General features: G+C 36.6%; 1 protein-coding gene across 1 annotated transcript; it reads right to left on the bottom strand.

Annotated features, from left to right (window-relative positions):
- Positions 1-4,642: 4,642 nt before the first annotated feature.
- On the bottom strand, positions 4,643-13,241 carry sigirr (single immunoglobulin and toll-interleukin 1 receptor (TIR) domain). The gene is made up of 9 exons (XM_065292171.2): positions 13,031-13,241; positions 10,355-10,559; positions 9,175-9,302; positions 8,450-8,590; positions 6,285-6,428; positions 5,952-6,054; positions 5,670-5,820; positions 5,411-5,588; positions 4,643-5,224 (listed from the first exon to the last, which is right to left on the bottom strand). The coding sequence occupies exons 1-9, from the start codon at positions 13,086-13,088 to the stop codon at positions 5,055-5,057; spliced, it is 1,278 nt and encodes a 425-aa protein (XP_065148243.1). The 5' UTR covers positions 13,089-13,241; the 3' UTR covers positions 4,643-5,054.
- Between the last annotated feature and the right edge of the window lie 150 nt (positions 13,242-13,391).

Genomic DNA, 13,391 nt, shown 5'->3' with positions numbered 1-13,391 from the left:
TGCTGCCCCACCCAACTCCAAACCAAACTACATTTATGAGACATCCTGTAAAAAAATAAGATTCTCTAGAGACTCTTTTAACCTCTGTATGTGTAGTAATAACATAGATCGGTGACTTTCAAACCTTGTCAAACGCTTTTTGTGCTGCATGTTCAAAATTTGACACGTTTTGACTGTCGTAGCTCTAGGCGATGACTCGAGAAACTACGACATTTACTGCAGGGTGAATTATAGAGTACAAAACACACTTTCTGAACGTCACACCCATAGCGAAGTGACAGACTGTTCTGCGATAGCGTTGACTGATGGCTCTGAGGATAAGGGGCGGGGAAATCATCAATCTTGTCATAGCCGCAATCCGTTTTTTTTGTTAAAAAATAAGCAAAAAAATCAGTTATTGAGTGTCCTTGAAATTCGCAATGGTAAGCTTAAAAAAAGTTGTCAGGTATAATTTCGAAGATAATGCAAATTAAAAAAAGATTTTATGTCAAACACAAAACCGGCAAATCTTATGAATTGACTTGTTTAGCCTAACCTTGACTGACAGCAGAAAGTCTGGATTCCATAGCAGCTTTCAGCAGCCAAGGACTGCCCAAAAGGCAGACCGTTTACATTTAAAACAACCAATCACAGATTGGCTTCATTTTAGGAGGACTGGTGAAGAACATTAGTGTACTTTTCCCCAAAGTCTTTAGAATTAAACAATCAGACGACTTTGAAATAGCTGAAGTGTTTCCAGTTAAATTACAGGTGTTTAGTCAACAGTCCTGAGGCTAGCACTGCAGTTAAAAAAGTTCTGTGCAACCAGCAATGGTTCAAAAAGGGACGAACTTAGCCTTTGGGTTAAACTACCCTGAAAATTTTTATATTTGAACCATAACAGCATAGGTCAAACTAGAACCAAACGAGTTGGGCTCTTCCCTTTTGACCCAACGCTGTGTTGGAAATAACCTAGCATTTTTAGTGTGTCCGAAATCCAGTGTTGGGGCTAGTTACTCAAAAAAGTAATATATTACATATTACATATTACTCTCAAAAATAGTAATCCCTTACTTTACTTTATTACTCCCTGGAGAAAGTAACTAGTTATATTACTAGTTATATTACTAGTTACATTTTTTTCTGGACAAGAATGTTTATTTGGGCAAGCCACGGCCAAGAAAATGCTGGCTTCCTTACCCGCTACCGGACGCGGGGCACAGCGTTCGGAGAAACATTAAAGAGTGTGCACTTCACCGTCAAGTTATTTTCCTTCCGTTGAACATAATAAAATATGACTGAATCTCCACCCGCCGAAACTAGCTTTCTGTTGCTGGGAACCTTCCTCTGAAAAAAAGCTTGCCGTTGTTGACGCTTCCATGTTCCCGATCTGTCTTTGAGTGTGCCGCTGTCGCTCTGTGCTGCTGGCTGCTGGGTGTCGACCAATCGGTGATGGTAAATGATACCTCGTGCCAAACTTAGACCAATCACTGTTCCATTCACGCCCTCCTCCCCTTCCCTTTTGTTCTCTGTGTTTTGTGCCTTGTGTGATGAAGGTGCTACTGGTGAATGTAACTCAAGTAACTAGCTCGGGAAAACTGTAATAATATTACCATTTTCAGACGGGTAATGCCTTACACTACTAGTTACTGAAAAAAGTAATTTTATTACAGTAACTAGTTACTTTGTAACTAGTTACACCCAACACTGCCGAAATCCCCATATAGCATGCAAACATTAGCATGTGTCTGGAACTTCAGTATGCAAGAAACAGTAGCCAATGTGAGAAATACCTGGTTTACTGTTTTCAACTAAGATTTCTCCGTTTGCATTGAATGAACACTTTTCTATCACATGAGGCGTTGGAAGCAAATTCGTAAAGTAAATTCATTAAAAACACTAGAATGCTGTGAGCCGGGTTGGAATAGGTGTCAAGATTTGTATTCATTGTGCATAAACTTTACTACTTTAACAACACATGAGTACATTTTTCACCGTAGATCTTAGTGTCATAGGTGACAATAAAACATGGGTGTAGTTGTAGTATGTGCAAAATGTGTGCATATTGCACCCACACTTACTAAACTGATTTAGGCCCAGTCCAAACGTACACAGGGATTTTTAGTTTTCCCTTAAAACATTTCAAATTTTTTAAGATGTCAAATAAATCTTTCGTGTCCCCAGAGTACATATGTGAAGTTCTAGCCCAAAATACCTAGCATAAAATATGTTAAAATTGGCTCTTTTTTGGGTACGTCCTTTCAAATGCAAATAAGTTGATCTCTGCACTAAATGGCAGTGCTGTGGTTGGATAATGCAGATTAAGGGGCGGTATTATCCCTTTCTGACATCACAAGGGGAGCCAAATTTCAATGTCCTATTTTTTCCAAATGCTTGCAGAGAATGGTTTCCAAAACTAAGTTACTGGGTTGATCTTTTTCACATTTTCTATGTTGATAAAAGCACTGGGGACCCAATTAGAGTGCTTAAAGGAGCATTTCACCCGTAGAAACTTTAATCTTTATCGAGAGTGTGTCATATTTGTAGTCGAAATGTAACATACATTTAGAATTTGGTACCTATTTGACCGAGAAAAGGGGTGTGTGTAGTCTCACTCCCTCAACAAAGATATTGGACTTCCTTCTTTCAATGATGCAAAATGATGATTTTTACATCATTGAAAGAAGGAAGTGCATCACTGAAATCTGTATTTCTCCTGTCTGAGCGGCAACTGAGGAAATGATGCATGACCATTCAAAAACGTGACTGGGGTTCTAACTATACAAAGCTTTATGCAAATGGGTAAAGTGTCCCTTTAAACAAGGAAAAAGTCAGATTTTCATGATATGTCCCCTTTAAAACAAAATCTCTGAATCCACACGAACACGCAAAATCCTGCTATAAAGCGCTATCAATAGCAGGCCAAACCAACAGATGGCATAATATCTCACTAACCGTAAAGCCATGCTGGCCAATCAGAAGCCACAGAGTTTCCCCTCAGCACACCACACACAGATATACATAATAAAAGCTAGATGTCTCGTCCGCACTGCTGGCCAATGGAGGTGGACGTACGCACCTGGCAGCCATCTTGTCACAGTCAGCTCGCTCATTCGTAACATTGTGGTTTATTGGTGCATGTACTTTTAAAAAACCATAACTTGCACAATTTTCTACCGATTTTCAAACAGTTTGGTTTGTTATAAACGGCAGAGATGTAGGCTACTTATGAAACTGCGTACTTATGAATAATGTTCATGAAACATGTTCAAGCATCCAGAATTATAACCATGTAAATAACGTTTGTAATTAACCAAACAATTTGTAAATCCGTCAAGATTTCAGTGAGATAAGAGTATTTGTGTTCGTGCAGATCACTCACCTTACATCAGGTACCACAGAGCCCGCCGGAAAGCTTGCCTGTGACAAGATGGCCGCCGGTGATGATGTTAGAGACTCCACCGTAAAATCTAGCATTTATTATGTCTATCTATGATGTCACAGGCCAAAATCTCTGGCTACACAACGATGCAATCATAGAAAAAAACGATGCAACCTAGTTTCTAAACATCTTCACCCTAGAAAGAGTTTTAAAGTTTGGTTTTAGTCACCTGATACTGCGTTTGTGTGTGGACAAACGGTTAAACCGCAAAAGAAAAAGGTACAGTTTTGAAAATACCCGTCAAAAAGTAGGTAAGGCAACGTTAAATTCAGATGTAACTTACTGTCACAGTATTTGACTTTGTGTAAAATTCAATCCCCATCAATCCGGTCCTATAGGTACCCTTTCATAATTTTGATATGTGACATAACTTACTTGCTGAATTAATTTCTGTGAATATAAGTAGAGTAACTTGTGGTTTATGCTGTATGCCAACCGGCTAACCTTAGCTGTGTTTTTGTTTTTATAATATTATCCGTGACATGTAAGACTGTAATTTATATTTACACAAAGACGACATATGTTATGTAGCATTTTTGTTTCATTTTTCTGAGTACTCATTAAAAGTTCTTATAACCAACAGAATTGCTTTGGGGGGTCGTAAATCTTGCAGGACACTTCAACGTCTTTTAAGGTGTTAACGTTTTTTCTGTTACATGCAGCTGCACTTTAAAAAATGTTGGGTTGTTTGGGTCAAATGTGGACAAACCCAACTGTTGGGTTATAAAAAACATGGTTTATTTATAACCCAGCAGCTGGGTTTGTCTATATTTGATTCAGTCATGGGTTAAACAAAAAAAAATGTGAGTGTAACGTTACCTGTGTTAATTTTTTTAATACCTGCAGTATGATGAATGATATATTTATACAACACTGGTAGACATGGCCAAGGCTGTTTAAACCAAAACCATACTTAAAAGATCACGGCTTTAACTATGCTGCCATCTGCTGGTAAGATTAGTTAAGATTTAGTGAAGAGGTTTAGTGGCAAAGTCAATAATGTGTGTGACCCTGGACCACAAAACCAGTCACAAGGGTAATTGTTTTTTAAAATTGAGATTTATACACCATCTGAAAGCTGAATAAATAAGCTTTCTATAAATGTTGTTAGGATAGTAAAATATTTGACTGAGATTTGAAAATCTGGAATCTGAGGGTGCAAAAAACAAAAAAATATCGCCTGTAAAGTTGTCCAAATGAAGTCCTTAGCAACACACATAGTAATGATAAATACAATTTTTATTTTTATAGTAGGAAATTTACAAAATATTTTTATGGAACATGATCATTATTTAATATCCCAATGATTTTGACCCATACAATGGCTACAAACATACCGTTGCTACTTATGACTTATGTTAGGATTACACAGTCAAATTTAACATAATTTATCAGGCCTTAAAATTTTTATGACATATATACAGAACAGAAATTTGACTGTACATGAAATGCTATTATACATTTCACAAAAAGGTATAAAGAAATGAACACATTTCAATTTTACAAAAATCACATAGTGATACAGCGCAGATAATACAGTGCAAAATAATAACTAGTTAAACACAAGAAAGCTCGACATGACATCAAAACTAACCAGCACAAACTACAAGTAAGCTTGAAACAGAACTGTATCTTATATATCTTCTGAAACAAGGCAGTAAAAGTCTGTGCGGGCAGCATAGTTTCTAGAGCCGAGGTCCGACACGTCTATGTCTGGTGCTCGGGGTTCAGTCATCGAATCTGGACCCACAGGTAGAACTGGTGCTTTGGTGGAAAGCGTCTTGTAGATGGGCAAACGAATACCTGCCAGATAAACAAATACTGTATAAGTTGAAGAGAAATTAAATTGTTGTGCATTTAAGTGTAATTTACATGGATTGTTTCCCCAAACTTGATGGTTGCCAGTGCATTGATATAAGGTAGCATGTTGCTGTATGGTTGCTTTGTGGTCAAAGGCCCAAAAGAATGTAGATTAAGGTTCTTGTTTACCCAGGTCTCCAGCTGGATCTGGGTCCGGTCTGCAGTCCAGGTAATCAGGCTGCTGCGTGAGCATGGGATCTTCATCACCTTGTAGTATCGTTTGCGGATCGCCTGCACATTCGTTGTGAAACGTCACTTTACGTGGCATTGCTAAAGCAAGAGCTTTCCAGAATCCTGAAGAAGGGGTCTAGGACAAGAAATCAAGATATTTAAAATGTGTCCCGGTGTAACGGTTCACAGGATAAACTGTGTATTGCGAGGTTCCCACCATGGAGTGTGCTCCCCATGTGAGGGTTGTGATGCGAGGCTGATGTTGTTTCAGCTGCTGGCTGATGGACTGGTTCATGTGCTTCTGTTGGGACTGAAAAACGATGAAGATGGGCTTTTTCGATAGCTCCATCAAATGCCAGAGACCCTGTCTGAACAGCACATACAAAGAGCATCTAACATTAAAAAAAGAAATCAAATTTTTGGAAATACACTAATTTAATATCTAAACAAACCATAAATAAATATAAAATTGCTGTAAAATATATCTTGTATTCTTCACCTAAAGTTTGTAGTACACCACTCCTGCTCTAGGTACGATTGAGATAGCACCACGATCAACCGTCGACAGCGGCTAATGTTCATAACCAGCTCTGCAGACGGCTCTGTGGAAATTATATAAAAAATTTACGATAAATGATTTGCAAATCAGCCCCTACAGATAGATATTCATTTACAGTAGATATGTATACATTTGGCAGACACTGTTACCCAAAGCAACACTTTATGAGTGATATAATTTGCATATTACAGTATGTAGACGTAAAACAATGCAGCCCATACATAAACCCATTATATGTACGGGACAGATATTTGACTATTAAAAGTTGTTTACCAGCTCCAGGAAGAATGTTTGTGTCATTGAGGAGAAGCTTATGGCCGTATCTGTTCTCCAGGTGTGGTTTCAGGATAAAGTTGACAAACTTACGGTCGTTGTCATCGTTGACATACGAAATATAGGCATCATACATTTTGCCATCTAAAAAACAGCAAAGAACCAAAAAATTACAAGAGATGGCTATTAAAAATTAGATGTAATCTTATGCAGGGCTTTAAAAAATATGATGTTGTCAGAGGTGTAAAGAGTAGCTGAAAGCCATACTTGAGTAAAAGTACAAATTCCTTACTGTAAAAATTACTCCACTACAAGTTACAAGTCACCAATTTAAATACGACTTGAGTAAAAGTATTAAAGTAACCCAATTTAAAAGTACTCAAGTATTTTTACTCGTACTGAATGTTGGCTCAAAGATGCACTAGTCCTCAACACAAAGAGACATTGTAGGTCTGGGCAGTGAAAACTAAGAAAGTTTATTTATGAGGTTTTATTTCCTAATATAGAAAAGAAATCAAACACCTCAAATTTTGACCTGGCAGAACAAACACAGATTAAACATAGTCATAGTCTTCTTTTGACTAAAATTTTATTTAGTTTTAGTCATATTTTTGTCATCTGAATTGATTTAGTTTTTTGTCTAATTTTATTCATCTAAATGCCATAAGATTTTAGTCTAGAAATCTAAATTACATTTAATTTAAACCCATTTAATTTTAGTCTAGTGTCATTGTGTACTTGAATGTGCCATGCTGAAAAATATATAGCCTAACTTTGTGATATAAATATATGGTAACAATTTACAGTGGGGTTCATTGGTTAATATTAGTTAGCTACATTGGTTAACATGAACTGATAATGAGCTGCACTTATACAGCATTTATTCATCTTTGTTAATATTAATTTCAACAATTACTAATACTTTATTAAAATCTTGTTAACATTAGTTAATGCACTCTGAACTAACATGAACAAACAATTAAAGCTTACATTTTTATTAACTAACATTAACAAAGATGAATAAATGATGTAACAAATGTATTGCTCATGGTTTGTTCAAGTTGGTTAATACATTAACTACTGTTAACTAATGAACCTTGTTGTAAAGTGTTACCAAATATTCTTATATAGGCCTATCCTAAAAAAGATATAATTTTTATATTTAGAAAATTCCAGTAAACTAAAATTACACCAACAGAAATATGATAATGTATATTAAAAACGTGAAGTTGTTCATTTGAAAGATTAATTGAAAACACATGTAGTACGTAACACCATCTCACATTAAGTGCACTACATTTCTTCCGTCATGCATCCCTCTTACAGTAAATACATTACAGCATACTTGATTAAATGTGAGGACAGTAAAATTGTACACTTATTATCAATCTTATAATGTACTTAAGTTACTCGGGCAATCAGTACAGGACCTCGCTGGTTTATTTTGGCTTATATAGTAAGTTATATCAAGTTATGTACCAGCTCAGGTTAGCTGATAAGGTAGCATCAGAGTATATAAACATTTGTGCTTGCCTTTGAGTTGCGGGATGACCCTCCTGCAATCGCGCATCATTTTTGTTTTGATTGTAGCATCACATGTTTAAAAAATGGTCCCTTGACTGAAGCAAATGTGATATGCATCCATATGTTTGCTCTTTATCTCTTCTCTCAGACCAGACGCGAACTTTTCTCTACAGTTTATGACATACGCAGCACGCAGATGTCCCGCTACGGTGGCTCAATGCAAGCCATTCAGCGTTTGACATCAAAGTACCGCGAGACCAGACCTCTCCATATGCATTTGATTCGCTCTCGCAGTACTTTGATTTCATACGGTTGCTCTGCGCAGAGCCAAATGAAGTCCCTCAGTTGTGTGTGTGCGTGTAACCTCGCGACCACAGATTCTATCCATCATCACCCTCTGACACTTTCGTCTCGTTTTTATTTGACGAATAAACAATGTAGCGAGTAACGTTAAGTGTCATTTCAAATGTAGTGGAGTAAAGAGTACAAATACCCAATCAAAAATGTAATTGAGTAGAGAGTAAAAGTTGCCTATATTTTTGATACTCAGTACAAGTACAAAGTAGCCCAAAAAATACTTAAGTACAGTAACGAAGTACATTTACTTGAGTACTTTACACCTCTGGATGTTGTTGACTAACCATTGAACTCATAGTCTCCATATACGTTCTTATACCATAGTTTGAAGTTGAGCTGGCATTTGGAATAAACCACCACAGAGAGAGCGAGAACTACTAATAAGACCACCGACGCCACCACAGCCCCTGTGTGACTTGGGATTTCTTTGAATAAACATTGGAAAATATTAAAATCCATACTCGTACATTAATAACATTACTGTGCGTTCACACCAGACACGGAAGAGGCGGCAAGCACGCGTGATTTACATGTTAAGTTAATGCAAAGACACGAATAAGCATCCTGCGGTGCAGTACGCAGGAATGGCGCGGCTGGCGTGTTTTGCGCGAATTGAGCGTTGCTGTGGGAAACGTGCGAGTTGAAAAATCAGAACTTTGGTGGATATTAGCACCACATTAACCTATCAGGAGCTTACCTTAGTAGTGACATGATTACTGGAAGCGAGTCGCAGAAGCCCCTTCCATGACGCAAATTTCTGTGTGAAATGTCTCGAATGACTAGAAATTCACATGCGGCTTTTACGTGCGAATGAAGCGAATAAACTGAAAATGTTCAAGCGTCCAACTACTGCGCGAATATCACATTTTTGCCGCCTCTACCGCGTCTGGTGTGAACGCAGAGTTACAATTCATACAGCAAGAAATGCTAGCAAGTTTAAATCTGGGCCTACTGAGATTTATAACAAGAAAATTGTTAAAATTAAGTTATCAAAGTGTTTGTCTCTTACTGTATTCCTTTATGTTGAATTGCGCTGTGCGGTTTCTCACCACACAAGAGTAGATGCCAAATTCAGCCTTATCTCTCAATGTCACTGTTAGTTTACTGCTGTCAATAATGTGACCCTCGTCAGTGAACCTGTCAGGTATAGATTTAATTGATTTATGTGCACATGCTTTCTGATGAAAGATTAAAAGATACATCATGTCAATGCTTTTCACAATTGTTTAGTTATTTCAAAGCAGCTTTACATTAATAATTTAAAGTCATTTGGAAATGTCAATACGGCACAGTACTATTTACAACCTTATTATGAGATTAAAGGAATATTTTACTTTTTTATTAAAAAAAAATCCTGATAATTTACTCACCACCATGTCATCCAAGATGTTTACGTTGAAAAGAAATACATTTTTTTTTTTTAGGAAAACATTCCAGGATTTTTCTCCATATAGTGAACTTTAGTGGACCTTAACAGTTTGCAGTTTCAATGCAGTTTAAAATTGCAGTTTCAATGCAGCTTCAGCTGTAAACAACAAACTGTAAGCAATGCAGATCTAAACAGTCCCAACCGAGGCAAAAGGGTCGTCGTATCTAGCCAAACGATCTTCATTTTCGCCCAATAAAGTACTTTTTAACCACAACTTCTCGTCTTGCACTAGCTTTGTAATGCGCAATGATGTATGCGAAACTACTAATCGTGTGTTTACAAGTGCGGAGAAAGTGTACCGTTCCAATGTTGTTGTATGTGGAATGATACGAATTAATGTCTTGGTGTCAGTTTATTGATTCAAATTATCTGCAAGTGCGTTTTACATATATAACGTGTGACAATTTGACGTGATTAAGTAATATGTAAGGTCTCGCTGGTGCTTCACACGGCTAGTGCAAGTCGAGAAGTTGTGGTTTAAAAGTCATTTTGCAAGATAAGACCCGTTTGGCTTGGTTAGGATAGTTTAAAGACATTTAAAGCTGCATTGAAACGGCATTATATGGAGAAAAATCCTGGAATGTTTTCCTCAAAAAACTTACTTTTTATTCAACGGATGAAAGAAAGACATGAACATCTTCGATGACATGGGGGATGAGTAAATTATCAGGATTCTTATTAATATTTAAAATATAAGATATTCTATGCATTAAATATGTATGTATTCAGAGTTGAGTATTGCAATGCATCATATACCCACAATTCATTTTTCTCTTGAGGGTAAACTGTGTAGTTGTGAAGAGTTGTGCCGTCTTTCATCCACTCCAGGGTGTCTCTACAGTCTGAATTTGAGTTGTTGAAACCCATGAAGGCCGTGCAGGTAAGGACCACCCTGGAGCCGAGCGTCGCCAAAAACGTTTGATTCTGATCATGCTTGAACTCCGGAGCGCTGTTACATAGCAGATCTAAGTTTATGAGAAGAGAAAGACGTGTTTAATGCCTTGTATCTGACTTTTTGGTAGATTTTTATAAAGGCACAATCCCCCAGTACACCTGTGTGGGTCTTCAACGTGGCACTCGGCGAAAAACAATGACTTCTTTATTAAAATAACCTTGTTTGAGTCTTGGAAGGGTATTTAATCTCAGATGAGATGAATGATCCCTATTCTGGCACACAGGTGGACTGCGCATATTTCACATATGAGTTTTATATATAAATATACAGTATGTGGCATGCAATTGAAATGTTAATTTTATGACCCACATTTCCTGGCCTTTTCAACTTTTGTTAGTAAGGAGGGACACAGTTTATTTTGTTGACCTGCATGAAAATAGTTGTGTCAGTTGTGTACCATTTGAAGAAGAAACCATAAAGTAACCAGGTGTGAATGTGGACCAGATGATCTTATGTTACAGAATTCTGGCTATGCAAGCGAGCTATCCAGATACATATAAAGCATCCAGACTAGGGATGCTTAACGATTAATCACGATTAATCGTTAGCAGAATAAAAGTTTTTGTTTACATCATATATGTGTGTGAACTGTGTATAATAACTTTGTATAAATAAATGTACACACATGCATGTATATGTTTTAGAAATGTTTACATGTGTATATACATTTGTATATTTATGTATAATTTATATTATATATAAATATAAATACTTAATATATACATTTTTTTTCTTAAAATTATACATGAATGTGTTCATATTTATATATATACATATTTATTATACACAGCTTACACACATATGTGATGTAAAGAAAAACTTTTATTCTGCTAACGATTAATCGCGATTAATTGTTTAGCATCCCTAATCCAGACAATAAGAATTAAAGTGTGCACACAAGTTTGATGCAATTTTAATTTGCATCTATTCAAAGCAGGTAGGAAAAACACTACGATAACTTCCTGTAGCTGGATCCCGTAGCTTAGTAGTCACCCTTTTCCATAATGTATTCATGAGAAAAATGTAAAATGCTGTTCCATAACACCTCTATTTGGTGTCTGCCACTGGTCACCCCCCCCCCAAAAAAGATGAGTTGGTTCAACAGTTGGTTGAGCTAATGTTATTGGCTCTGGTCTCAATAAACAGATTTTAAGTTTGGTGCTGTCCAGTTTAGTAAGAATATAATACAGTACTGTATTGTGAGGTTAAATATCACAATACTTTTAATGTTTATCTTTTTCTCACTTCAACAAAAAACCTATATGTAGTAGTGTATGTAAATAAAAGTGACTTCCTCATACAGTAAATACATGAAAATATGGGCTTAGACTAAGAAAAGGGACAGAAGAGAGTTGGGTAAACAATGCAATGAGGGCAAATATTATATGTTCATGTGAGACAACAACAAACCAGAATAAATTTACACTGGATTGCTCAATTTATGGTGTAGTAAAGGGCATTGCATACACAAAAACAGAATGTCAACATACTTACAAAACCAGAAGAGCGGTTTGAGGATCATGACAACAGGTTTAACCAAAGTATTTAACATTAGACACAAACCCCAGAGAGTTAAACTTTAACCACTCAGTTTATTCACCAGCTTTAAATGCAACATCACACCTGTTATAGCTCAAGTTATAACTAAACTCTATCCCACTTACTGTATAAGCACCTTCATGTTATTGTTATATTAAACAGTAACTAAAGTCACAAGTTCTCTTTTACTATGTGTGTTTGTGTGTAATGGTAAAGTATGTTTATTGTTCAGCAGCAAATATCCTCATACAATCATTAAACAGGAGCAGCTGTGTTAAACAAGCCGTTTCCAGGTACAAAGTTCCCATTAGAGGCCGACTTTTTATTCTGGTGGGCAAACATCATGCTGCTGATGCTTATGGTACACAAAACAAGCGACATCTGCGTTTCTTTTGGGATCTTACTGTATTAAACTGTATTTTTGTGTGAAAGCAATGCTTAAGTCAAGTAAAATAGGTTAAGTTTTGAAGTAAAACAGAAAATAGGGTACTTGACACTGTATGGAGGGGGTCACAGCCAGCAGCCATGTAAAATAAAAACAAAAAATACGGAATTTTATTTCCATGTAAACTAAAGTTTGGGCATATTGAAGAAAAAAAAAGAAATTTTTAAGATTCACTATTTTTAGGTCTATATAAATCACGCTTGGATAACATGGACCAGGTCTTGCACAAACTTGTGAAATCCAGTTCAAATGCATGCTGCTATTAAAGCAGATGATAGATAGATAGATAGATAGATAGATAGATAGATAGATAGATAGATAGATAGATAGATAGATAGATAGATAGATAGATAGATAGATAGATAGATAGATATAGCAAATTATAGCTTACTTTTCGTTCAATTATAAATAAAGACACTCATTGCAACAAAGTTAATTTAATAGCATATGCTACGTTAAACAAAGTAATTTCAAGGTCAATCATTAAACAATCTTACCTAAAGATTTAGTATAGGTTAGGCACGTGAGATACAAAATCACAAGTCTCCGCCACATCGCAGCCCGTTAATAAATCCTCTCATCAAAAAGTATGTCAGCTGTTTTCGTGAAGTTAACACAAATTACAAGCTGTCGGTTTTGCCTGCAGTTCGTGCAATGTCTCGCTGAACAGGTAAGTTATAACACGGAAGGTGCGCGCGCGCTCCGGTTAAACAGAAAGTGTGCTCGATTTCATGCGGCGCTGCGCAGACCAAGTGGAATATGATATCACAGTGTCGCGAGAGCGTACTAATGAAGCTGTTCTTTCGAACTACAGTTGCGATACTTTGATGTCATACACCGGATGGGCTGCGCAGCGAC

This window comes from Paramisgurnus dabryanus, chromosome 23 (assembly GCF_030506205.2).
Source record: "Paramisgurnus dabryanus chromosome 23, PD_genome_1.1, whole genome shotgun sequence".
Taxonomy (NCBI): domain Eukaryota; kingdom Metazoa; phylum Chordata; class Actinopteri; order Cypriniformes; family Cobitidae; genus Paramisgurnus; species Paramisgurnus dabryanus.
Note: the sequence above shows the minus strand (reverse complement) of the source record. Positions and strands in the feature narration are given on the sequence as shown.